The following is a 27,768-nucleotide window of genomic DNA, read 5'->3' on the forward strand; positions in this document are numbered from 1 at the left end:
TTAACAAGTATCGACATTCAATTTAATCATTCTGATCTATTGAAGATTATTATACTAGATATGTTAACAGTACATGTTAAGGGAAAATACAACATCACATTAAGATTCTCTACAATGGACAATTACAGTCATATTTTTTTTTTAAAGATATGAAAACAACAAACACATCGCACTATGCTCAGATAATTAACAATAGAAACAGTTGTTACAGGCCTTTTTTTTTATATGAAAGTGCCACCAACATTTATCTTAATTATGTAACGTTATATGTTAAAAGTCTTTAAAGCTTAAACAAAAATACAATATGTCCTCTCAGATTTTCATAAACTGACAACTATAGTCATACTCTTATTGATAGAAATTAAGAAAAATAAACAAACACAATCACTACGCTCATACATTATTAGAATAGAAACAAGTCTTAGAGTTGAATCCTTTTCTATGATAATAAAATGATAAATTCTAAAATTTGTACTAGAGGATGTCAGTTAGACAAACATACACAGATTATCGTATAATTATATATATGCACATCCCAGCACTTATGTTTCGCTGGCATTCTCTGTACTAAAAATAAAATCAAACAATGTCATTGTTTAAATAATATACTGGTATTAAATTTTTTCATATTTTTCTATTTTTGCTCCATTTATATATTATACACTGTATATATATATATATAAATCTAAATAGGCGATTAAGGGCATAGGTAGGGATGATTTCTCGTTCAATGACAGAAGTGTTTTTTTTCTTGTCAGGGAATGAGGAATCACAAAATACCAGTATGTCTTTGGCAATTTATTTGGAAAAAATTGATGCAACTTACCATTATGGAAAAGGAAAAACTACAATCAATCCTTTCTTAAGGATTCTTTATTTGCTACACCAATCGAGGGAGACGTCCTTACATTGGTAGCATATAACTAGCACATGTCTTGTTACCGGTTTCTAAATATACTTTTTTTTTATATACATGTATATAAGTATATCACAGACGACACAAAGGTGAACAACCATATAAATTTTCTGAACAATTTTATGACACCTATCAATTAATAATGTACATTTCATTAGGGACTATCATTTGCTCTTGATTTTTTTTTTCATTTTCATAGTACATAGTACATGTACCTTCTGATATGTGTTTTTTTTTTTTTTTTTTTTTTTTATTGTTTTTTTTTTTTTTTGTCTCTCAACATATATATATTTTCTAGTAATTCAGCAACCATGTTCGTCAAAGTTTCATAAGATTACTCGCCAAAACGTAATACTAAAAATAAATTAAAGACTGAAAGTATAATTATATACATAATAGCTTAAATTATGTTATATGAATCTAAGGCGCAATTACTACATAAGTAAGCCGCCTTCCAAAACCAATAACAACAATTGTGAATCTTGTAGATTTGTATATCATCAAACTATCAACATATTTGCACACACCCTTTCCCCTTTTTAACGCTTATAACAATCGAAAAAAAAAAACAACAAACAAACAAACAAACAAACAAAAAAAGGAAGAAAGAAGTTTCTTAGAACATTTGGAACGGTTTATTGCGTTTAATAAATTGATATTAAATATTAAATTTAATGGCAATTACATATGAATAATTTTCAGATTTACGAAAATTTAACAATATTTAATTTAATATATAAAAAGTTTATTTTAATTCTTGCATTTGTAAACTTTAAATTTAGTTCACAGTAAATGGTTTAAATCAGAAAAATAAAGACATTTGTTCTGCTTTAAATTTCTAATTTTATTAAATTTACTTAAAGGGAAACCTCGCAAAAAAATCAAAAATTGATATTATTTCCATTCTGTATAAATATTCTCAAATTTATAGATATTAAAGTTTTATTCCGCTAGTTAAGAGATCACCATTGATTTTAAATTTTGAGTATCAATTCTCTGCGTTCCGCCATTTTGTCATCTTCTACGATCAAAAATCACGATATGTCTATAAACCACAAAGGACCAAAACTACAGTAACCGATGTAGTCGTAATTGCGTGTCGATATCTTGTCAATCGTACGGTTGTTTTATCTGACTAACTAACTTGATACGGAAAATGTTCTTATTTTTTTTTAAATAACCATAGTCTGTTATTTTTAAACTGTTAATATTGGAATTATTTAAAAAGTCAAAGTTCAAATCAGAAATAAGTGTTTATTGAAAATTGTTTTCGAAAATGTAATTCGTTCATAATTCTTTAAAGTAATACACTTTATTCAAATAAATTCGGATCTTCCCTCATCTGATCACCAGCATGGCTTAAGGTATTACTCCCAAAGGTATTGTGAGGGGTGTGAGGTGACACGTCCAGGTATTCAAGCGATTTCCTGTCGGACTTGCAAGTTCATGCATCGTTTCACTTCTGTAGGTATTGATCGGTGTACACGGCCGATAACTTATAACTTTCCATTGTTTATAATATACATCTCTGTCTTGCGTGTCAGAAAGTGATATAATATACTAGTCATTACTTAATTCATACGCTTGTTTATAAATAACATTTCTGGTGTAAAGAATATTATTTTTAAAAATATAAATAATACATAAAAAAAAAAAGATTTGAAGAAATAAAAATCTGTATTTACATATTTTTTCCAAGGGTTAATTTAGGAAAATGTAATATAAACTCGTTGTCAATAGTAAAGGACAGATTGGAACATACCAGAAATATTGATTTTAAAAAATGTACGCATTTGCCGACGATTCGTTTATACGCCTGGATAGAAAGTTACGGAACTATAGCGCAATTTAAATTATATACATGTATACATTGAACATAAGAAAGAAACATACATTTTGTGTAAATTGGGGTAAAAGTTTTGTAAATAGACTAGTCCACGTATGCCAACAGTATGTAATCAACGAATTCGATAGACTATTGTATACCAAAAGAAGAAGAAGAATGAACTATACAAATCAGTTGAAAAAGGCTTTAGTTAACTCATCAGATGGATAAAAATACAAATACTATAAATACAATTGGAAGTTTTCGTTTTTACAATTTGAGAGTAAATGATGTATCAAACGTTCAAGAATACGCATGTAATATGTGTCACTGGATAAAAAAAAATCATCCTCAACACCTACTTCCGTATGGGACTTCCCCTTTCAGTGACCTGCAAATTTAACAGATGATACACTTTCTAAGATTTATATGTCCAACAACGACCCACTGCTCTACATGTGTTACTAACAGCCTAAGATAGCAATTCTTTTGTTAGGTCAATTCTCTTTCGTACAATACCAGAAAACATGGAAAATAAGTTCTTTAAATTTTGACTCTGGAATTAATACCATTTTTTCGTGCGACAAACTTTATTTCTGGCGATGAGCGGACATGGGCGGAAAACAATAAAAAGATAGGTTTAATATTTGTTCATTCATTTAACATGTATAATATGAATATCATTTAGTACACTTCGGTCTATACAAATGCAGAATATACCATGATGGTTTGATGTCGTCAAAAGATATAAGAGATCTGACAAATATATAGATTATCACTTCGATATTGCAAGACACCCATTTATAACTTTGCACTTTTGCATACCAAACTTTCGCAAAAAGATAAGTCATTTGATTAATTAAGAAGTTGTGGTTTTGTTTACTTGGGAGACACTTACCCAAATGAAGTGGACTTAAGCAGCTATATAAGTCACGGTATGCATTCAACAGTGAACAAAATTAAAAGTATATTGTATAATTCAACTAAATGGCTGTGAGTTAGTATATATACGTCTGGAACTCTCCCTCTATGGCGCTTGTACCTCGGAAAACTTATACAGCTTGTTTCAAGAACAACCGGGTTCATGCAGACAAACTGTTCTGAAATCGATATTGTCACTAATGCATTCACCCAATTCAATATTACCATCAAAGAGAGTAAATTCGGGGCAACAAAGACATTCCGTCAATAACGGCATAACTATGCATTTAGTACACGAACACCAATCCGGCTGTGTTAAACTGGCGAGGGTTGCTAAGGCTATCTTGATTTCGGGAACTTTCTGCAGCTTCCATTTTATGGAGCTCTTCTTCGGTATACTCTGGCTCTAGTGCGTACCCAAATTGACCATACTCGTCAAAATATGCCTCTCTTGACCGGACTGGAACCTGTTAGTACTATCAACCTCTTTTTTTTTTACTATCAACCTCCGAACAAGACATTTTTAGTTACGATTTTATGATTAATTGTGGGACAATATATACACTGTCCTATAGAAACAAACACGCACAAATCATGAGAGAAATATATGTGAGTAAAAGTTAATTGAATTAGCAAAGTTAATATCCTTTGGTCTCGAATGCATGTTAACTATTAATGTGTTTTTATAGGCTAGCTCAAATCCTCATCCAAATAATATAATCTATATGTAATAATCCCTCCCTACCACACCAAGATTTAATGCCGAGCGGTAGACATATTTAAGGTACTAATTAAGTATAATTAAATGAACAATAGATAACAATAATTAATCATAAATGTGCAAAGATTTAAAACTTTTTTTTTCTTTATTCGTACAATTATATTCCGCTTCGGTAGAGTTATCTTCAGATAGTTTCAGATATTAATTAATACATGGGTTTCAAAAGTCTAAATGTAAGTGTTCTCGTACATTTTTTTTGCCTAATAAAGACAATCAAAATGATTTGGTAAAGCTATTTCTAATCTCTAAGTTCCCCTTTTTTATGAGACTTAAATCAAGGACAAGAGGTGTATATCATTTTATTCTGACACATGAATTAAGTTTCCCGTCTTTAACCGAAAACTGTTTATTTCTTAGTAAATTAATTTATTTGAATTCAAATAAATAATAGCACCAAATATAATTAAATAATTCCACGGCGATTTATTTTTATTTGTCACCTGTATTTTTAATGTGTGTATTAAATGCTCCCTTGTTTTATAATCCACTGATCCGAATAGACAGTCACACCTGGCAAGGTGTGCCCTAGAGGCGTGGTTAAATACCGAAGTGCAAATAACAATTTACCTTTAAACAAGCCATCTACGAGTATTGCCACAGAACCGTGAATACACACATCGTATAAACCTAGTCATAGCAGAGATAGTAAAAGGTCAATAAGAGTACACCAACATATTGTCTTTACAGATTATTGTACTTTAATTTGTTCACCTTATCAGTTCGAAAATGCATTAATTAAAAATAATTTTATAACTTTTTGTGTTGTCTAAAAAAATTATTCGAATATATACGTTTAACATAGAAAATTTATCTCATGAATGTGTACAATTGCACGTCTGTGCGTTTTATCTTCTTATTATCGGCTGGTTATTAGATAAAGCATAAGTCATCGGCGCGCTTACGATTACGTTAAAATATGATTAAAAAGCAAGACTTTTAATGATTGTATTTTAAATCCCGGCATGCAAAAACCAGGAGAAAACGTCACGACCTACAGGAAGTAGTTAATATTTTTTCATTAATTATTGAATTTCTCCTTTATTACTGCACATTTAGCGATAAAACTTTGTGAATATATATATTATGTCATTATGAACATATTTAAACCATAAGAAAAAAATCGCGAATTTTCCCTTTAAATTTTCCCTAATTTAAATTTCTCATTTAAATAGGTTTACTGCAATTTAAAAGAAAATAAATTTTAGATTTATACAACTTTATAAGTATATGTAAATTGGATTTATTCTTAAAAGTTTATTGGTTATATTAAACTTAAAGTAAATACGGTGTAAATAAGATATTTTCAAATGGATTATACTAATTTTTAATTTTGAAATTTTAAATATATATTAGCTTTTATATGGATATAATTTCCTAATAAATGCATCATTTCATGCAGAGAAAATTTGGCGGAAAAAAAAATAATAATCAGAACAAATACAATAGGTCTCTCCACAGAAAAGTGGAAAGACCTAATAATTAAAAACCAAATGTTCAGAGAACAATTGAAGGTCTTTCCAAATCAAAGAAATTTTGAAAAAAGCAACATGTAGTTTCTTCAGACTGATGCTATAAATAATGGTTTTGATATGCTTGAAAGTAAACTAAAGGAGATCATATGCTACTTCCGGTTAAGTAAATGTTACTTTTGGTCTCATATGATAGATTCTTTCACACTGATTCCAAAAATATAAGTTTCTATATACTTTTGCCTGTAAACCGGGATATAATTGGCCACTTCCGGTTTAAAGAAAGTCACTCATAGTCTTTAGTGATAAGTAAAGGTATTTAAATTACATAATATATGGATTCTGAGTACTTTGATATGAGAAAAGTGCAAAAAATAGCTACTTCCGGTTTTCTCAAGGTCACTTCCAGATGCCATTTTTCAAGGTCGTATGTCCCCTTACCTTTTGTTCAAGATCATATGGCTTTATAATTAACTTAGTTGAAGATATAATCAAATAACCTTATATTAAGACATTTCAGGGGCACTAACTCCTGAAAGATGCTATTTAATTGTATCAGACCATGTTTACCCTTCGGGCCAGGTGAACTAAAAAGGGGGAGGGGTAAACTATTGAATGTGCTTCAATTAAACAGAGGGGAAAAAATAAATATAATAGATAAAAATACTCTTCTAGTTTCACAGTATCAAAATAATAAGAAAACATTCATAAATATAGACTAGCATGAGATTTACAGATCATTTGATAGACATGACTGATTTCCAAATTTTGCCTGTTTTTCAGAAAGGGGTACTGCTTTAATAGTGGGGTTGTTTTTATTAATACAGCCAAACATATCTTTTAATAGCACTTTTTTGTTCAAATATGGCTACTGAATGAAACTAAGTAAATGATTTATTTTTTTAAGACAAGTAATTATTGTCATAGGTACCAGTCTTGTATTACAACAGTTACTCCAGTTTCCGGTGCATGTCGAAACATTGAGGGAAACAAAATAGTGCATTTTTTTTTGAATTTTTTTCTGAACTCATTTTTTTTCTGTTTGATTATAGGTTTATGCTGAATTGAAACATATATATATAGACTAAAAAAAATCTTGCATCTTTTGGATATCAATCCAGGAAAGTGGAAGAATATCATGTTTACGGCCTAGTAAAAACAGCAAACAGAAAGAAGAAAAAAATGTTTTGACTTCAGGATTACGTTACTTTTTATTCTTCGGGGCATGACACTCTTTTTTTCGATTAAATCACAACTTCACATTAGTACATACATGATATGAACATTAAAAAAAATGTTCTATGTAGCATTTTTAATTGTTTTATTTTCAAAGATCAGCTTGTAAGCCTATGGAGGAATCAATTACAGGTCTGCAACTTTTATCAATTACATTACGCTCACATTGAGGTGACAATCTCGCCCCAAATTATATCGGCCAAAGGTTGACGTCCCCGTAACGGTATTATGAAATTAATCAAGGGTGTCGCAAACAAATATTTTTTAATATGCAGTTTCTATTAAGTGTAATAAAAATAACCTTTTATAGTTTAAACGGCACATGATTCATGCGAATGAACAAGTGGACTATCAAGGATGTTTTTTTTAGGGCCGAACTGTTCAGTACAATTACTAAAAACCACGTGTTCAAGGTCAAAGTTAAGATTTGTTTACATCTAACATACGTCCAGAAACGTCTGTCGTTGGCCTGTCTATCATTGATCTAATATTTTTCTAAGTTATTTTTATAATGGACGACAATTAATAGAAAGGCACATATGTGAACTTGGAGAAAATCAGAAATTTACATCTTTAGGGAAAGGAAGAGTCTAACGTACCATTCACGGCAGTGACAGTTTTACCACAGGAGTGAAGAGAGCATATATGTCAAAATATTAGTGCTGAATATTTCCCCCTTACATTTGTAACCAGGTATTTACGAATTGGCGAATTTATATATAATTCTTTTTAACTGTAACGAGTTACGAATGGGTACAACAATACATGATTGCAGACAATATAGCAGATACAACTGGGTACAGATGATTACTCTTATTGGGGATTTGTATTATAGTTACATAATTTAATTTTGGATGTAACGCGTCTTCTGATTAGCTGAGGTTTTTTTGTTATCAGTCCATAGACATAATTTAGGCATGTGACCGTGACGTCATCAACGTGGTTTCATGGTTTTCTACGGTTTCAAATGGATTAAGAATTAAATTATAAGAAATGACTGTAATATTTTTTCTGTCTATTCAAAAGAACATAAAAATGTGGTGCACACTGTTAAATAACGCGCTACGCGCGTTATTCAGTGTGCATCACATTTTTTATGTTATTTCTTCATAGACAGAAAAAATATTATAGTCATTCCTTAAATATTTAGCACACAGTGTTCTGAAAAATGGGTACAACTGGGTACAAATGGCTACTCTACTATGATAGTCGACTTTGGTATATTTTTAGTCCTTATTGAAAGGATTTCAAACTCCTGTGGTTTTACCAGTTTTAAAAAATGTACCACCGGCACTGTAAATAAAACCAATCAATTCTGCATATCCGGCAATGACAAATCTATTTGCACACTTCCAAAATAGTTCGATATGTGATTCATTATTGATGTGTCAATTAAATTATGATCTTAACCTGCTTAGGCTTAGTCCAAAATTACTCTGAGGTAAACATGTAAAACGGCTGTTATATCAGACAATCTTTGGAGTTTCTCGGACACCCTGCTGTCAAAATACTGTCAAACTGCAACTCTTTATGCTTCCATGAACAGGAAGAGCAGCAGTAACTGTGTAATTTAGTTTACTGTCATTTTCAAGATATGTTTAATATTTTTTTACTTTACACCAATAACCTTGGCTTTATGTATGTCTTTAATAATTTGTGTATTTCAAAAAAGTTTGAAAAAATAATTTTAGTTTTCCCCCTACTCTATCACCCTTCACAATTCCTGGCTAAAACACTATCTTCATGTGAATATTTACTTAAACAAACAACAGTTAATTTCAGTCACAAAGATTTTCTTTCTTATTTAGTTGAATTTGTGATACAGATTATATTATCTCTTAGAGTCCCAATACCAGGAATCATCAAGGACTTTATTTCGTTTTTTTCATTCAGAAATAATTTGTAAAGTTTCTGAAAGTAGGATAATGTTGAAGGAAAAGTCCTGACTTATCCTGGTCTATATTGTATTTATTTATGAAAGTCTTGAGATATCCTGCGAATTATCTTAATTTAACGCTGCTTGATTTGACATTTCCTGAAATTTTCCCATCAACTTTATTTTCAGGATTTCAGGATTAAAAAATTTGTCAGGATATATGTAATCACTGAATGATAAAGATTGCTTTAATTTATCAGTAAAATTGAATATTGAATTGTATAAAACATTGGTTGTAGTTGATTCAACTACCATTCTAGACAAAGAAAGATAACTCTTATTTTCAAAGAACACTTTAAAATACTTTTAGAAATGAAGGGTAAAATTTGCTATAATTTTTCAGTGGAAGGTAAAATCAAACATTGCATTATATAAAGCATTGATTTTATTTGATTCATCTATAATCATGGACAAACAAAGATATCTCCAATTCTAAAAATTACTTGATTGATATTTTTAGGAAAAAAATAAAAATTAAGCAAGTTTTCCATTTGTACAGAGCATAACTCTAGAACAGTAACAGTGACGGCACCAAAATTCAAACTTGGTCTGTATATTGTGATAATGAGCAATATTGTTTCAGTTTCATTACATTTTGTTGAGCCAAGCTAAATTTAGAGAACGGAAACCAAATTTGGGACATACGGATGGACGTACGTACGGACTGACAAGGGTGAAACTTAATGCTCCCTCCACTAGTGTGGGGGAATAATGAAGGGAGAAACACTGTTTTGAAATAGATACGTATTGGCTAGATACTTTAGATTCATTATCATTCATTGAATACTAATTTTAATGGATTTCGTCAGTACAGCTGAACCATGAAATTAAGTGTTCAACAAATTAAAAGTGTCTTATAACATGTATAAGCAGACTTTTGCAAAACCATAAAAAAAAGTAGTTGAGTAGGGAGAAAAATTGAGGACGGACACCAAGTGCTAAGAATAGCTCACTTAATCCCTTTGATTAGATGAGATTCAAACTGTTAATCGAATAAATGAAATAGTGAAAATATTAAAACAAATTGTCCATCAGAAGTTCACCAAGTATTATTTATCAATAGCCAAAGTTTCAATATGTTACATGTTCATTGGTTTGTCCTTCATTACCTTTTGATGTCGTGGTTTTGGTTGAGAAGATCTGCTAGATGTTGGTACCGCTGGATGACCTGATGGAATGGATGGTGTTGGTTTCCTTTGTTTTCTAGGAACTGGAGGTGGTGGTATATCATCATCGGCTGGTAATGGCTAGACATGAAAAAAATATATAAATAGTACATCAATGCTGAAATTATCAATCTCTAACATGTCTAACAACACTAGTTGTAGTTGTAAAGGTCAAATCAATGTAACATCATGTTTTTTACAACCCAACCCTTATCAGAGGCATGTTTGTATTTTATTTTTAAGGGAGTCTTAAGGTGGTGGCAGTTGGTATAAACCCTCAATATCTATTTCTCCTTAAAAAGCAATATGCAACGAAATTTGTCATTTTCAAAGGGGCATACTACATTTTCAAAGTTGCATCAATTAAAAAATAACTGATTTGAAAATATGGAAATGGGTAATACACTATTAATGTATAAATAAACATTATCTTATTGTTAGGTATAGGAAAGTGAAGCAACAGTCAAGGTCTTTGCAATAAATCACTTGCACTTTAAGCTTTGCTATTATGAAACTTATACGACACATTCTAAGAAAATTTTAAAACTGAAATAAGATACAAATAGAAACAAGAAGATGTTAGATGAGGTCCAATGAGACCTCTCTCCATCCAGGAAAATGGAGCAACAGTCAAGGTCTTTGCAATAAATCACTAGCACTTTAAGCTTTGATATTATGAAACTTATAAGACACTTGGTAAGAAAATATGAAAACTGAAATTAGATACAAATATAAACAAGAAGATGTTGGATGAGTGCTTTTGAGACCTCACTCCATCCATGTCACAGTGTCTAAAAAGTAAACCATTATAGGTCAAAGTACAGCTGAGCCTTGTCTCACACTAAACGGCAAGTTATACTCACAAATAATGTGTGTATGTATAAATCTCTTCCTTGTTTTTCAAGATTTCAATAATCTAAATACAGTGTATATCTATTCTATACATAAGTACCTACTGCTGATGTTCTTTTTAAACAATACAAAGTATAAGTGTCTACTTGAAAACAAGCACCATGTAACACATTTTTAAGTTTTAGCAGAAAATAGATGGATGATATAATTTGTAAAGTTTCTGAAAGTAGGATACTGTTGAAGGAAAAGTCCTGACATATCCTGGTCTATATTATATTTATTTATGAAAGTCTTGAGATATCCTGAGATTTCTCTTAGTTTAACGCTGCTTGATTTGACATTTCCTGAACATTTCCCATCAACTTTTCCCTAAAAAAAGGGCTAAATGCTTTACAGGATATTTTCAGGATTTCCAAGGATATTCTTGAGATATCCTGATTTAAAAAATTGTCAGGATTTATTTCAGCAAGGGCAGTGAATCAAAGTGCTTGTAATCACTGAATGGTTAAGATTGCTTTAATTTCCCAGTAGGAAGTAAAATTGAATATTGAATTGTATAAAGCATTGGTTGTAGTTGATTAAACTACCATTCTAGACAAAGAAAGATAACTCCGATTTTGAAAGAAGACTTTAAAATACTTTTAGAAATGAAGAGTAAAATTTGCTTTAATTTTTCAGTGGAAGGCAAAATTAAACATTGCATTTTATAAAGCATTGATTTTAGTTAATTCATCTATAATCATGATAATCATGGACAAACAAAGATAACTCCAATTCTAAAAAATACTTGATTGGAAATTTATGGGAAAAAAATGAAAAATTAAGCAAATTTTCCATTTGTAAAGAACATATCTCTAGAACAGTAATAGTGACGGCACCAACATTCAAACTTGATCTGTATATTGTGATAATAAGCAATGTTGTTTCAGTTTCATTACATTTTGTTGAGCCAAGCTAAATTTAGAGAACGAAAACCAAATTTAGGACATACGGATGGACGTACGTACAGACTGACAAGGGTGAAACTTAATGCTCCCTCCACTAGTGTCAGGGGAATAATGAAGGGAGAAACACTGTTTTGAAATAGATACGTGTTGGCTAGATACTTTAGATTCATTATCATTCATTGAATACTATTTTTAATGGATTTTGTCAGTACAGCTGAACCATGAAAGTAAGTGTTCAACAAATTAAAAATGTCTTATAACATGTATAAGCAGACTTTTGCAAAACCATAAAAAAAAAGTAGTTGAGTAGGAAGAAAAAATGAGAACGGACACCAAGTGCTAAGAATAGCTCACTTAATCCCTTGGATTAGATGAGATTCAAACTGTTAATCGAATAAATGAAATAGTGAAAATATTAAAACAAATTGTCCATCAGAAGTTCACCAAGTATTATTTATCAATAGCCAAAGTTTCAATATGTTACATGTACATTGGTTTGTCCTTCATTACCTTTTGATGTCGTGGTTTTGGTTGAGAAGATCTGCTAGATGTTGGTACCGCTGGATGACCTGATGGAATGGATGGTGTTGGTTTCCCTTGTTTTCTAGGAACTGGAGGTGGTGGTATATCATCATCGACTGATAATGGCTGCACATGAAAAAAATATATAAATAGTACATCAATGCTGAAATTATCAATCTCTAACATGTCTAACAACACTAGTTGTAGTTGTAAAGGTCAAATCAATGTAACATCATGTTTTTACAACCCAACCCTTATCACAGGCATGTTTGTATTTTATTTTTAAGGGAGTCTTAAGGTGGTGGCAGTTGGTATAAACCCTCAATATCTATTTCTCCTTAAAAAGCAATATGCAACGAAATTTGTCATTTTCAAAGGGGCATACTACATTTTCAAAGTTGCATCAATTAAAAAATAACTGATTTGAAAATATGGAAATGGGTAATACACTATTAATGTATAAATAAACATTATCTTATTGTTAGGTATAGGAAAGTGAAGCAACAGTCAAGGTCTTTGCAATACATCACTTGCACTTTAAGCTTTGCTATTATGAAACTTATAAGACACATTCTAAGAAAATTTTAAAACTGAAATAAGATACAAATAGAAACAAGAAGATGTTAGATGAGTGCCAATGAGACCTCTCTTTATCCAGGAAAATGGAGCAACAGTCAAGCTCTTTGCAATAAATCACTAGCACTTTAAGCTTTGATATTATGAAACTTATAAGACACTTGGTAAGAAAATATGAAACTGAAATTAGATACAAATATAAACAAGAAGATGTTGGATGAGTGCTTATGAGACCTCACTCCATCCATGTCACAGAGTCTAAAAAGTAAACCATTATAGGTCAAAGTACAGCTGAGCCTTGTTTCACACTAAACGGCAAGTTATACTCACAAATAATGTGTGTATGTATAAATCTCCTTGTTTTTCAAGATTTCAATAATCTAAATACAGTGTATATCTTTTCTATACATAAGTACCTACTGCTGATGTTCTTTTTAAACAATACAAAGTATAAGTGTCTACTTGAAAACAAGCACCATGTAACACATTTTTAAGTTTTAGCAGAAAATAGATGGATGATATAATTTGTAAAGTTTCTGAAAGTAGGATACTGTTGAAGGAAAAGTCCTGACATATCCTGGTCTATATTATATTTATTTATGAAAGTCTTGAGATATCCTGAGATTTCTCTTAGTTTAACGCTGCTTGATTTGACATTTCCTGAAAATTTCCCATCAACTTTTCCCTAAAAAAAGGGCTAAATGCTTTACAGGATATTTTCAGGATTTCCCAGGATATTCTTGAGATATCCTGATTAAAAAAATTGTCAGGATTTATTTCAGCAAGGGCAGTGAATCAAAGTGTTTGTAATCACTGAATGGTAAAGATTGCTTTAATTTCCCAGTAGGAAGTAAAATTGAATATTGAATTGTATAAAGCAAGGGTTGTAGTTGATTAAACTACCATTCTAGACAAAGAAAGATAACTCTAATTTTGAAAGAAGACTTTAAAATACTTTTAGAAATGAAGAGTAAAATTTGCTTTAATTTTTCAGTGGAAGGCAAAATTAAACATTGCATTTTATAAAGCATTGATTTTAGTTGATTCATCTATAATCATGGACAAACAAAGATAACTCCTATTCTAAAAAATACTTGATTGGAAATTTATGGGAAAAAAATGAAAAATTAAGCAAATTTTCCAATTGTAAAGAACATATCTCTAGAACAGTAATAGTGACGGCACCAACATTCAAACTTGATCTATATATTGTGATAATAAGCAATGTTGTTTCAGTTTCATTACATTTTGTTGAGCCAAGCTAAATTTAGAGAACGAAAACCAAATTTGGGACATACGGATCGACGTACGTACAGACTGACAAGGGTAAAACTTAATGCTCCCTCACTAGTGTGGGGGAATAATGAAGGGAGAAACACTGTTTTGAAATAGATACGTGTTGGCTAGATACTTTAGATTCATTATCATTCATTGAATACTATTTTTAATGGATTTTGTCAGTACAGCTGAACCATGAAAGTAAGTGTTCAACAAATTAAAAATGTCTTATAACATGTATAAGCAGACTTTTGCAAAATCATAAAAAAAAAGTAGTTGAGTAGGAAGAAAAAATGAGAACGGACACCAAGTGCTAAGAATAGCTCACTTAATCCCTCGGATTAGATGAGACTCAACTGTTAATCGAATGAATGAAAGAGTGAAAATATTAAAACAAATTGTCCATCAGAACTTCACCAAGTATTATTTATCAATAGCTGAAGTTTCAATATGTTACATGTTCATTGGTTTTGTCCTTCATTACCTTTTGAGTTTGTGGTTTTGGTTTAGAAGGTCTACTAGATGTTGGTACCGCTGGATGACCTGATGGAACGGATGGTGTTGGTCTCCCTGGTAAAGGTTTTCTAGGAACTGGAGGAGGTGGGATATCATTATCAGCTGATAATGGCTGCACATGAAAAAAAAAATATGAATAGTACATCAATGCTGAAAATATCAACCTCTAACATGTCTAACAACACTAGTTGTCGTTGTAAAGGTCAAATCAATATAACATCATGTTTTTACAACCCAACCCTTATCACAGGCATGTTTGTATTTTATTTTTAAGGGAGTCATCAGGTGGTGGCAGTTGGTATAAACCCCCAATATCTATTTCTCCTTAAAAAGCAATGTGCAACGAAAGTTGTCATTTTTAAAGGGGCATACTACATTTTCAAAGTTGCATCAGTTAGAAAATAAACTGATTTGAAAATATGGAAATGGGTAATGGACTATAAATATATAAATAAACATTATCTAATTGTTAGGTATAGGAAAGTGGAGCAACAGTCAATGTCTTTGCAATAAATCACTTGCACTTTAAGCTTTGATATTATGAAACTTATGAGACACATTCTAAGAAAATTTTAAAACTGAAATAAGATACACATAGAAACAAGATGATGTTGAATGAGTGCCAATGAGACCTCTCTCCATCCAGGAAAATGGAGCAACAGTCAAGGTCTTTGCAATAAATCACTAGCACTTTAAGCTTTGATATTATGAAACTTATAAGACACATGGTAAGAAAATATTAAAACTGACATTAGATACAAATACAAACAAGAAGATGTTGGATGAGTGCTTATGAGACCTCACTCCACCCAAGTCATAATGTCTAAAAAGTAAACCATTTTATGTCAAAGTACAGCTGAGCCTTGTCTCACACTAAACGGCAAGTTATACTCACACATAATGTGTGTACGTATAAATCTCTTCCTTGTTTTTCAAGATTTCAATAATCTAAATACAGTGTATATCTATTCTATACATAAGTACCTACTGCTGATGTTCTTATTAAACAATACAAAGTATAAGTGTCTACTTGAAAACAAGCACCATGTAACACATTTTTAAGTTTTTACAGAAAATAGATGGATGAAATAATTTGTAAAGTTTCTGAAAGTAGGATACTGTTGAAGGAAAAGTCCTGACATATCCTGGTCGATATTGTATTTATTTATGAAAGTCTCGAGATATTCTGAGATTTCTCTTAGTTTAACGCTGCTTGATTTGACATTTCCTGAATTTTTTCCCATCAACTTTTTCCCTAAAAAAAGATCTAAATGCTTTACAGGATATTTTCAGGATTTCCCAGGATAATCTTGAGATATCCTGATTAGAAAATTTGTCAGGATTTATTTCAGCAAGGGCAGTGAACTAAAGTGCTTGTAATCACTGAATTGGGGTTATCTTTGTTTGTCCATGATTGTCATGGACAAACAAAGATAACTCCATATCTAAAAATTACTTGATTGATATTTTTTGGGGAAAAATGAAAAATTAAGCAAGTTTTCCATTTGTAAAGAGCATATCTCTACAACAGTAACAGTGACGGCACCAAAATTCAAACGTGATCTGTATATTGTGATAATAAGCAATGCTGTTTCAGTTCCATTACATTTTGTTGAGCCAAGCTAAATTTAGAGAACGGAAACCAAATTTGGGACATACGGATGGACGTACGTTCATTGAATACTAATTTTAATGGATTTCGTCAGTACAGCTGAACCATGAAATTAAGTGTTCAACAAATTAAAAATGTCTTATAACATGTATAAGCAGACTTTTGCAAAACCATAAAAAAAGTAGTTGAGTAGGGAGAAAAAATGAGGACAGACACCAAGTGCTAAGAATAGCTCATGTTATCCCTTTGATTAGATGAGATTAAACTGTTAATCGAATGAATGAAAGAGTGAAAATATTAAAACAAATTGTCCATCAGAACTTCACCAAGTATTATTTATCAATAGCTGAAGTTTCAATATGTTACATGTTCATTGGTTTTGTCCTTCATTACCTTTTGAGTTTGTGGTTTTGGTTTAGAAGGTCTACTAGATGTTGGTACCGCTGGATGACCTGATGGAACGGATGGTGTTGGTCTCCCTGGTAAAGGTTTTCTAGGAACTGGAGGAGGTGGGATATCATTATCAGCTGGTAATGGCTGCACATGAAAAAAAATATATGAATAGTACATCAATGCTGAAATTATCAACCTCTAACATGTCTAACAACACTAGTTGTCGTTGTAAAGGTCAAATCAATATAACATTATGTTTTTACAACCCAACCCTTATCACAGGCATGTTTGTATTTTATTTTTAAGGGAGTCATCAGGTGGTGGCAGTTGGTATAAACCCCCAATATCTATTTCTCCTTAAAAAGCAATGTGCAACGAAAGTTGTCATTTTTAAAGGGCATACTACATTTTCAAAGTTGCATCAGTTAGAAAATAACTGATTTGAAAATATGGAAATGGGTAATGGACTATAAATATATAAATAAACATTATCTAATTGTTAGGTATAGGAAAATGGAGCAACAGTCAAGGTCTTTGCAATAAATCACTTGCACTTTAAGCTTTGATATTATGAAACTTATAAGACACATTCTAAGAAAATATTTAAACTGAAATTAGATACAAATAGAAACAAGAAGATGTTGGATGAGTGCTTATGAGACCTCACTCCATCGAAGTCACAATGTCTAAAGAGTAAACCATTATAGGTCAAAGTACAGCTGAGTCTTGTCTCACACTAAACGGCAAGTTATACTCACACATAATGTGTGTATGTATAAATCTCTTCTTTGTTTTTCAAGATTTCAATAATCTAAATACAGTGTATATCTATTCTATACATAAGTACCTACTGCTGATGTTCTTATTAAACAATACAAAGTATAAGTGTCTACTTGAAAACAAGCACCATGTAACACATTTTTAAGTTTTTGCAGAAAATACATGGATAGGAATTTTTTAACTTAAGTAACGTGACCTAATCTAATTGAATAATTTGAACTTTACTCCTTTAAATACTCTATAGGTAAGATATCTTCTAGAAATTAAACAGGAAAATGAATATACTGAAAATTTAGTCCGTATTTATGTGGTTCATAAGTGTTTTTCGTTTTTTATATAGATTAGACCATTGGTTTTCCTGTTTGAATGGTTTTACACTAGTAATTTTTGGAGGCCTTTATAGGTGGCTGTTGGGTGTGAGCCTTAATTAGGCTCTGTGTTGAAGACCGTACCTTGACCTATAATAATTTACTTTTATAAATTGTAACTTGGATGGAGAGTTGTATCATTGGCACTCATACCACATCTTCTTGTATCTATATAAATGATTTGTCACTTCAAAATAGTACTGTGACTTACAGGTGGTGCTCTCCTGAATGGAACTATGCCATCTGGGTGGGGTAACTGACGTCTCGCCATCAAAATCTATCCTGTAAAATAAAAAAAAAAACATGTTTTATTTTTAACCATGCAATTTTATTAAAATGTATTGCTCACTGAATATTGTCAATATGAACAACTGGCATACAAGCTGAAGGTTTAGCTACAAATGTAGCTATAAAACAAGGTTTAACTCATTACTTTCATCAGAAAATGCATGTACTTAGTCAAGAACATACATTTTGTGTAGCAGATTTTGAAGAGAGCCAAAGCAGAATTGGGTAGGTACCACTCGGGCGTTCCTTTTGAACGTATTCATTTGGATAAATTTTACCATTGCCAGTCACCAAACAAAATAATAAGTATGTTCTGGTCATCATAGATCAATTTACCAAGTGGTTGGAATGTTGTCCCTTGTCAAACCAAAACGCTGAAGTGGTAGCAAAAGCTTTAATGGATAGCACTATATCTAGATTCGGTTGTCCCATGGAGCTACATACAGATCAAGGCAAAAATGTAGATGGAAGGGTAATTAGACAACTGTGTGATCTTCTTGAAGTTTCCAAGACAAGAACATCTGCATATCATCCTGCTTCCAACGGTCAGGTAGACAGATATAACAGAATAATCACTCAATTAATCCGTTGTTTCTTAAAGAAGACTCAAAACAGATGGGATATACACCTACAACAATTAGCAGGTGCTATCAGCGCAACAGAGAATCGACAGACTGGTTTTTCACCCAATTTCATGGTTTTCGGATGAGAGGTAAATCAGCCTATTGATCTCGTTGTAGGACACATAAAAGAACGTTTTCCAGATCAAGATATTTGTAAGTATGTTCAAAGTTTAAAAAAGTTTTTAGAGGACGCTCATGATATCGCCAGAGATAATTTGAAATATGCACAGACACGTCAAAAACAAGATTATGATTTAAATCTCAACTTTAGAAAATATTGTGTAGGAGATATTGTACTAAAATTAGATACAGCCAGAAAAGTAGGGATATCCCCAAAATTAAAAGCTCCATGGAAAGGTCCATATGTGGTTATTGAAGTTAAGTCTCCAGCATTGCTAAAGATTAAAGACAGGAAAAGAGAGGAAGTCGTGCATCATGATAGACTCAAACTGTGCATTGACAGAGAAATACCACTATGGTTACAGAGACTTAGAAATGATATTCTTGGAAGAGCTGAGAATAAATTGGAGCGAGACACTAATATGGAGCTGGAGGATTTATATCTGGATATTTTATTTAGTGGTGGGAATCAGAATACTCAAAATGATTTGAATCCTTTGTCAGAATCTCTGACCGACGATTTAGATAACAATGATCCCTTCTTGGTGTCAGATTCTCTGACAAACAATTCTAATAATAAACGGATAATTCTTAAAGATCTTCATTCGCTTATTGACATCCCTTTCGATTTAGACGCAACACGCGCTTATGACTTGAGTCAAAATTCGCTGTTTCTGAACAGTGATGATATAAATCGCGATACAGATACATTAGATAATGGGTCCAAACAGGGACAAGTAGGAAGGTGCAAAAGACAAATGCCGTCCTACTTACCTGATTATGTACAGTAGATATTTTGAAATAGTGTAAATAAGATAACTATGTATATATTTACATGTTTGTTAATTTATTTTAAGTATGGATGATGAGCTTGATTATGGTCCATTTGATGGTGAAATCCCTGAAAGATTGGAGGAAGATGCACGGATAAAAGGCAGTAGCAGGAATCTGAGTAAGGCAAGACTCTGTCCGGTATGTCCAGGACGTTTCACTAATGTAAGAAGGCATGTATTTCACCAACATTTGCCCTGGTACACTAATCCACTAACTGCATGTTGGACTTGCCATAAACAATTTGGTCAGAACAAAATGTTAGAAAATCATTGCCTTGAACTCCACAACTGCAATATTGCTGATAATATATTCAAAGAAGAATACCAGTCAGTATGGACAGAATTGATGAATGTTCTCCTATTGGAACTTTGCCAGCGCTATGACAAAAAGACCCTTGATCATCTGGTGGAATATGTACGAACAGAAGCTGTCTTTAAACAATGTCAATCAGCTGTATTCCATTGGACAGATATACCCTTACTGAATTTCTACAATAAGAAAAACAGATTTGATGTGGAGGTCATGCATGCTGTATACGTATTTCCTCCATCTGCAATATATTCTTTGATACATTGGAAAATTTTGGCTTTATTATTAAAAGGAACTGAGGATGCAGAAAAGCTTATTACATTGGAAAAGGAAATATCCCTTTATCAATGCAGTATTCAAAAGGCTATTATGGTTACTGATTCTCATTTCAATTTGGATAAGATGAAACAACAAGCCAGATGTTCTGGCCTACCGATTTATAAATGGAACGATGGAGAGTCAGTATACCAAATAAGACATCTGGTAGCAAACTATGCATTCCCAAGACGCTGGTCAACAATAGAAGAAATGGGTGAGATCAGGAGAGACTGACGAATAAGAAATACTGCTGGAATACATCCACGGATAGTGAAAGGGGAGAAGATGAGTGTCCTGAATTCTTGGATTACAGATTTAGAGATGCTAATCTGTGTGAACAGAATGATCGCAGTTGGCGAATGTGGGTTAGACTCCTCTGATAAACCAAATAGCAAAGAACTTAAGAAACAGGTTCATGTATTCGAGGAGCAGTTGAGAATAGCTAAAAGGCAATATCTTCCTGTGGTGATTCATTGCAGGGGAGACAAGAAAATAATGAATATGTGCAGGGATTCATTAACCAATTTCCTAGAGGAAGACCATCCAATACATTGGCATTGTTTTAACGGTGACACGGAGGAGTACAGGCAATGTAAAACCATGTTTCCAAACGGTAAATTTGGTATCTCTCCATTCCTACTCATGGATAACAAGTACCCAGGTTATAGAGCAACCGTTTGTGAGATGAAGTTGGAGGATCTAGTTTTAGAGACCGACTCATCTTATCTCAAACCTCAAGGACACCACGAGGCATCTCCTGAACTACTTAAGGAAATCATCTGGAAGCTCGCATCCATGTTCGACGTACGCTCCGAGGAAATAGCTAGATTGACAACTCGGAACGCCAGACAATTGTATAATATAGATTAAATGCAGGAGGAGGGGATTTGTATATATGCTTTTAACCTGATTATTGATTGATTGACAGTTATGAATTTGTTTTCTGTTCAGTGACGGATTTTAGTATATCGTTGTTAGTGTCAGCATTGATGGTTGACATTTTAATAAAACAGGGAGGAATGTAGTAAAGGTCCGGAAAGTTATTGCCATAACCGGATTAGATACCGGAACTTTAGTTAGTATTTACTGCACAACCTCACAGAATATATCCGGAGCTCAGACGACCCAGTTGTGGTGAACTTCAGCCCCGGGAATCCTGCCCTAACAGTGTATTCTACCTAGACGACATCTTATATTAGGAAAGGTATATCAAATTATTGCACCTTTACAACAATATTTACAAATTGAATTGATGATACATAATTATTTTTTTATTAGTGTTCCTCCACAGTGTTTGCTAAATATTTTTTTTCCTCGAATCCCGAAAAGTGAAGAGTTTTTAATACGTGTAAATCCCGAATTCACACAAACGACGTTCATAAATGGTCTGTTCAAAAGTTTAATTTCACTTTTCAAAATATTTCAGACACGTAAATAATACAGGTTATTAATAAGAGAAAAAACTTTTTATATGAAAATTTTCGATAACATTTATTTATTTGTGTTCGTTGTACCATTGTTATTTATGTTTAAAGTGACTTATAAACCCAAAGGATCAGGTGTTCTAATTATTGTTTTTATATCTCACTGTATTATATAATATTTTGTGAAAAACACATGTCACTATAATACATAATTTACTTAGTACTTACTAACTTACTTATTAGTGCTAGCTTCACAAAGAAAATATCCACTGACATGCATAATATCTAATGCCATGGGTCACGCATGGACTGTCTTATTTTATAGGGAGCCAATATGGCACATCAAAGATAAGATTGTACTTAAGAATTGCAACCGATTTTAAATTCACTTGAATACATTAACCTGTTATCTTGTCGACTTTACAGATAATTTCCTAATGCTTGTAGAGTAAAACTTTTTTTGTAAAAAGATGGATTCAAGCTTTGTAAAATAACATTGACATCTTCAAACAATATAGAGGCATATTTTAATCTGTATATGTTATATTTAGATTTTATTGGACGAATTACAATTACAATAATTATTGTAAAATATACAAACTAAGCAAGCAAGCTAACCAAAGTCTCGCTTTACATGCATTAGGAAACTAGTTGTAAAGCCAACATACAGATAGCCACTATATCCTGAGAAGAGACCACGATAAAATTTGAAAGTTAAACAAATCTTAGTTTTCACGGGAACGAATATTTTGTTAAAACGTTGTAGTGATCAGATCATTAATGACGTATTGTAAGGGCATACGATACAGTTACAGGGGAGGAAATGACGTTGCTAACGTAAAATGTTAATTTTGCGACGTCAAACTGTGACAAATCGGGAAAAGATGCATTTTTCGACTGATTTTTATCATTTGAACTGATTTAACTTGAAAACGAGTTCATGGACCCCTCTTTTTTAAAACGACATTTTGTTTCATTTTGCAGGGTGATTATGTGGAACAAATTTGATAAAACTGTAAATAGTGCCATTTTTTTAATTTTGATAAATATACAGCAAAAAATTACGTTTTTTTCTCAATTCCTGACCTTTTGATAAATATGAGTTATTTCTGAAAAAAAATGCATACGTTTTTATAATACTTATAAAAAACAGAAATTACAAATTATTTAACCAAAAACAATTTGTGTGTATCTTTCTAAACAAAAAAAGTTATGGCTTTCTTACGAAAGGATACGGCCTTAAATCCGAATTTTGAGCAAATATACAAAATTTCGACCTCATTTAACTCCAAAAGTAGCACATGAAGGTATATTTTTTATTACATATTTGATTTAATCAGGCAAAAATAGTCTATATGGAAACTGTAAATAGAGGATCAAAACTGTATCGTATGCCCTTAAGGTTGAAATTAGTTCTAGACGTCTTATATCAAGAAAGTCTCCTCACTCAGCTTGTGGTTATGTGTTGGTGGTGGATAGATACACACCGACTTACAATTGGCTATGTCTCTGCAGTTACAATTAAGGCTCGTTGTCGAAATCAACACTAGGAAGATACCATTAAATTTTTACAGGGTAGGGGTGGGGGAGTTGTGGCCAGGATGGAATATGTTGTCAGACAAACTTTTTCGTGCATGTGACTTCATATTTGGAAAGGGATAAGAAATGTCTTACTTGATAAGTTCTGCATTGCATTTAAAACATCCATTGAAAGAATATCGTATAAGTAGAAATCATAATCCGCTGTTGGAAGTTTAGTTTAGCCATTTTTCGTGCTTGTCATAAGACGATATTTCAGGGGTTTCGATTGTTAAACTCGTTAAATCAAATAACGAACATATTCCATCTCAACCTGAGAAAGAGTGGCTCATTTACATTGATTTTATCAATGATTATCGTTTATAAGATGTTGTACTTTCAATGCTATTTATAAACGCCGAGTAAAAGTTTAAATGTTTGGTATGAAATTTTTTAAATTGTTCATCTTAAAAAATCTTCAGAAGACAATGGGACATATCGAAGAACCTTTGAGTTCTGACGAAAATTATACTGTTTTTCTATTTTTCCACAAAGTATATTAAAGTACCAAGCGTTTTTCTCAACTTTGACAACCTTATTCTGTAACAGATCTTGGCAGAAATTTTCAACGGCAATTTTCAACGCACACAGACTATTACAGTGCACCGTTACGATTCAAATACGATGTAATGGTATAGAAAAACTTTGCAGCTGACTAACTATTGACAAAAACATGCTACATTTGGTAAAATGGCTGTAAAGATTTTACATATATCTGCCATCGCCATATTGGGATAGTAGTAATTCCAGTTACGGTTATCAGTTTAATACCAGTGCAGTTGAGTAATATGGTGCAGTTATTCAAATGCAGATTTGAACATTATCAATATTAAACCCAATCCCGCAAGCAGCTATGGTCATCTTGGTGAGGATAGCATTCACTATTTTGTAAGTGCCTTTTTATCAACGAAGCCAGAGAAATATTGTTTTCAAAATTAAAAAGATCTACTATATCCATTTTGCTTTTATTAGCTTGTGACGGTGACCCTTCATTTCAGCAAAACAAAGACATTTTTGAGTCTGTACAATCATATATCAGAAATACACTAAGATTTAGAACATTCAATTAAAATGTGGAATTCCTACTTCTCAACTCTTCACTCTAGTTCAGTTTTATATATTACTCTTATACGTTTTGTTTTTGAAACAAGGCTATATTTTGTCAAAAGACAAGCACAATAACCCCAAAGCGAATTGCGAGAAGTTGTTTCGTATTTCGTTTTCGTTAAATAAATAAAATACTAATAGTTTATGTAAAATAACGACTCTTGTACGGTGTCGCGTTTATATCTTGTGAATGCATTGGTGCAATTGGATGCAAACAATAATGACCATAAAATGTCAGGTTTGCGAGATCAGACAGTAACCTAACAACTAAACAATTGAAAATCTAGAGATCAATGTTTAAAATTCGCCAGCAATGAGCAATTTTCATAAATAAAACATGATTTAGGTGAATACGTTGCGAGTAAAGAAAAAGAGACTACTGTCCAAAGATTTGTTATTAACCCCAGATGCTTGATGGGTGCAAATCAGTGCATTACACCACATTACAACAGAAATTAGAAAATACATGAAGGGACTCAAAGTATTTCTAAGACATTCTTATGTTCCTGTTCTATGTAACTTTTTTTTTCTGGAAAACACGGTTTTATAAATGCTGACAGGCACCAACCATTGAAAAACAATCGATCTGTTTAAAATAAGAAATGAAAATAATTGGTGTTTTTATGGCAAATAAGAAAAATTACCGTTTGATTTGAAATTGTTTAAAATTATTTAGAATAGAATGAAATATATAAAAATAACGTATGTTAATTTGAAAAGGCTAGACATTAATTTGTGTCGTAGGGATGTGATTGAGTGGTTTTGTTTACAATTATTTCCCATTATTTCCCAAGTGAAAATCTGCAATAATTATTGTATCATCATATTGTTTGATTTTCACATTATAACCAAACTAAAAATATGACGGATGAATTTATAGTTAATAGCTGTTCAATGTCCAGTGGCAACTATTAGATGTATCATTAGGAGGACATTTACAATGTTATAATAACATTAGATGTATGTTTCATTACATGTTGTGTCACATACATATAAATATGTAGTTTTATGGCAATAAATATTTGAATTGAATTATATTTATACGTTATTCTGATTGGCTACACTGCAATCTTGCGTTATTCCTTAATCAATTTCATTACACAATAAAATGTAGCATTCAAGATGACACAAGGTCCCATAATAGAGTGCACAGGTAAATTAAATAAAAACTTGATAAAAATCGTGTTTTCATTATCCTAGCTAAAAAGTGTATTTATAAGTATTGAATGCTTTTTTTGTAACTTCATAGGGTTGTAAAAGCGTTGACCGTGCGCAAATTTTAAGAATGAAGCGCGAAACGCGCTTCTTACAAAATGTACTTCGGTCAACGCTTTTACATCCCAATGAAGTTACAAAAAAAGCATTCAATACTTAAAATAAATATGAACAAGGATATCCTGAGTGTGTTATGCAAACAGGTGTATTTCGGCACAAGCGATGACCTATAGACCGTGTGTATCGTATGTATATTTAGGGTCGGTTGCTCCGAATGAAGGAGTTATAAATACAGGAAAATAAAGGAAAAAAAATACAAAATTAGAATAGAGTATAACGGGCAAAATAAAGAACAGAGGAAAATGGTATAAAAAAATTAAGGAAAATTCTACAAAAAAATCAAGAATAGAGGGAAATGGTCTAGTTTTTTGCCGGACAATTGTTGATGATTGTTTAAAGTAAAGTGCATTTATAGGTAAAATAATACACAATCGTTTGTACATTGGTAGGGATTTTATGTTTGGAGTTGATGAGGCACATAATGAGTAATTGTTTTTGTTTGAAATTTCTCGAATATTTGTTTTTTTTTCGTCTGATTTTAAAATGAATAAAAAAATCTATAATAAAAACATGAATGGTTTAATTACGACATATAGATAAAACTGCTAATCAGTCGATTCTAAAATACATTCTAAAAAAGAGAATACATAAAAAATATTTAACAATCTTTTTGAACAAAAAGTCAACCTTAAGACACGGAATATATTTTTGTAAGAACATTATATTAATTCCGACTTCCATCTAAAATAACTGGAATTGTTCATTTGAAAAAAAAGGGTGATACCTTAGGCTATTTTCTAAAAAAATGGTGATTGATCCGAATTTTACGCATATTATCACCTATATAAAAAGATTTAACAGAACACAATTCATGTTTTATATTTAAAAAAACCCATATACGCTAAACGAAACTATGCACGCCAAGAAACGATGTACGCTTATAAACGATACGATATACGCTAAACGAAACGATGTACGCTAAACGATACGGTATACGTTAAATGAAACGATTAACGCAAAACCATAGGATATACGATTAAAGGGCGCTTATGTTATCGTTTATGGCATGGTTTATGATACATGGTTTCGTTCATACATCATTCGTTCAGCGTCCGTACAACGTTCGGTCAGCGTTTCGTTTGCATTCGTACACCGTTCGGGAAGCGTACGTACATCGTTCGGACATCGGCCGTACATGGTTCGGTCATCGTTCGTATTGTTAACTTTTACGTTACACACGGACTGTAAATGACTGAATATGCCTTACAAATTACTCCTAACTAGTATCTGGCTATTGCAATTGTATTTGTTGAGATTAAACGGCGATCGTTGAGATTTCACCTTGAATAAATCAATCTATAAATCTATATAAATCTATATAAACACATTTGCCTGTTTGTGTTGTCCTGCCTTTTGCATGTTTTGTTCCCGATATATTTGATATGTATATCGAATAGTTTCATTATTTCCGTTGTATTGCATTACTAGCGTGTTTTGCACTTGAATATATGTCACAATTTACAGATGTTGGCTCATTGTGCGTCTTTAGGTATACAATCAGTCTAGAAGGTCGTACGTTTGAAGACTAATGACTTGATCATGAAAACTACATGTATATCCATTTCCTGATTCCATTTACACTTTAAGTGTTTACTGTACCTTTTTAATTTTCGACGTGTATTTGGTTCACTCTTACATTATTCAAACCATTGACTAGTTTCACGATTTTTGTGCAGTTTTGACATCTCTCACGCTTCGCGCGTATAATACACTTATTTTCAAACATGCTTGATATCGC

At 31.9% G+C, this 27,768-nt stretch overlaps 1 protein-coding gene across 1 annotated transcript; it reads left to right on the plus strand.

Moving 5' to 3' along the window:
• The first annotated feature begins 20,871 nt into the window (after positions 1–20,871).
• On the plus strand, positions 20,872–21,456 carry LOC139504249 (uncharacterized metal-dependent hydrolase YabD-like). The gene has a single exon (XM_071294317.1). The coding sequence runs from the start codon at positions 20,872–20,874 to the stop codon at positions 21,454–21,456; it is 585 nt and encodes a 194-aa protein (XP_071150418.1).
• Positions 21,457–27,768: the final 6,312 nt, after the last annotated feature.

This window comes from Mytilus edulis, chromosome 14, assembly GCF_963676685.1.
Source record: "Mytilus edulis chromosome 14, xbMytEdul2.2, whole genome shotgun sequence".
Lineage (NCBI taxonomy): Eukaryota > Metazoa > Mollusca > Bivalvia > Mytilida > Mytilidae > Mytilus > Mytilus edulis.

Bases quoted from the DNA above. Each gene is read 5' to 3' on its own strand.
- LOC139504249 (XM_071294317.1), top strand. From the start codon at position 20,872: ATGAGTGTCCTGAATTCTTGGATTACAGATTTAGAGATGCTAATCTGT.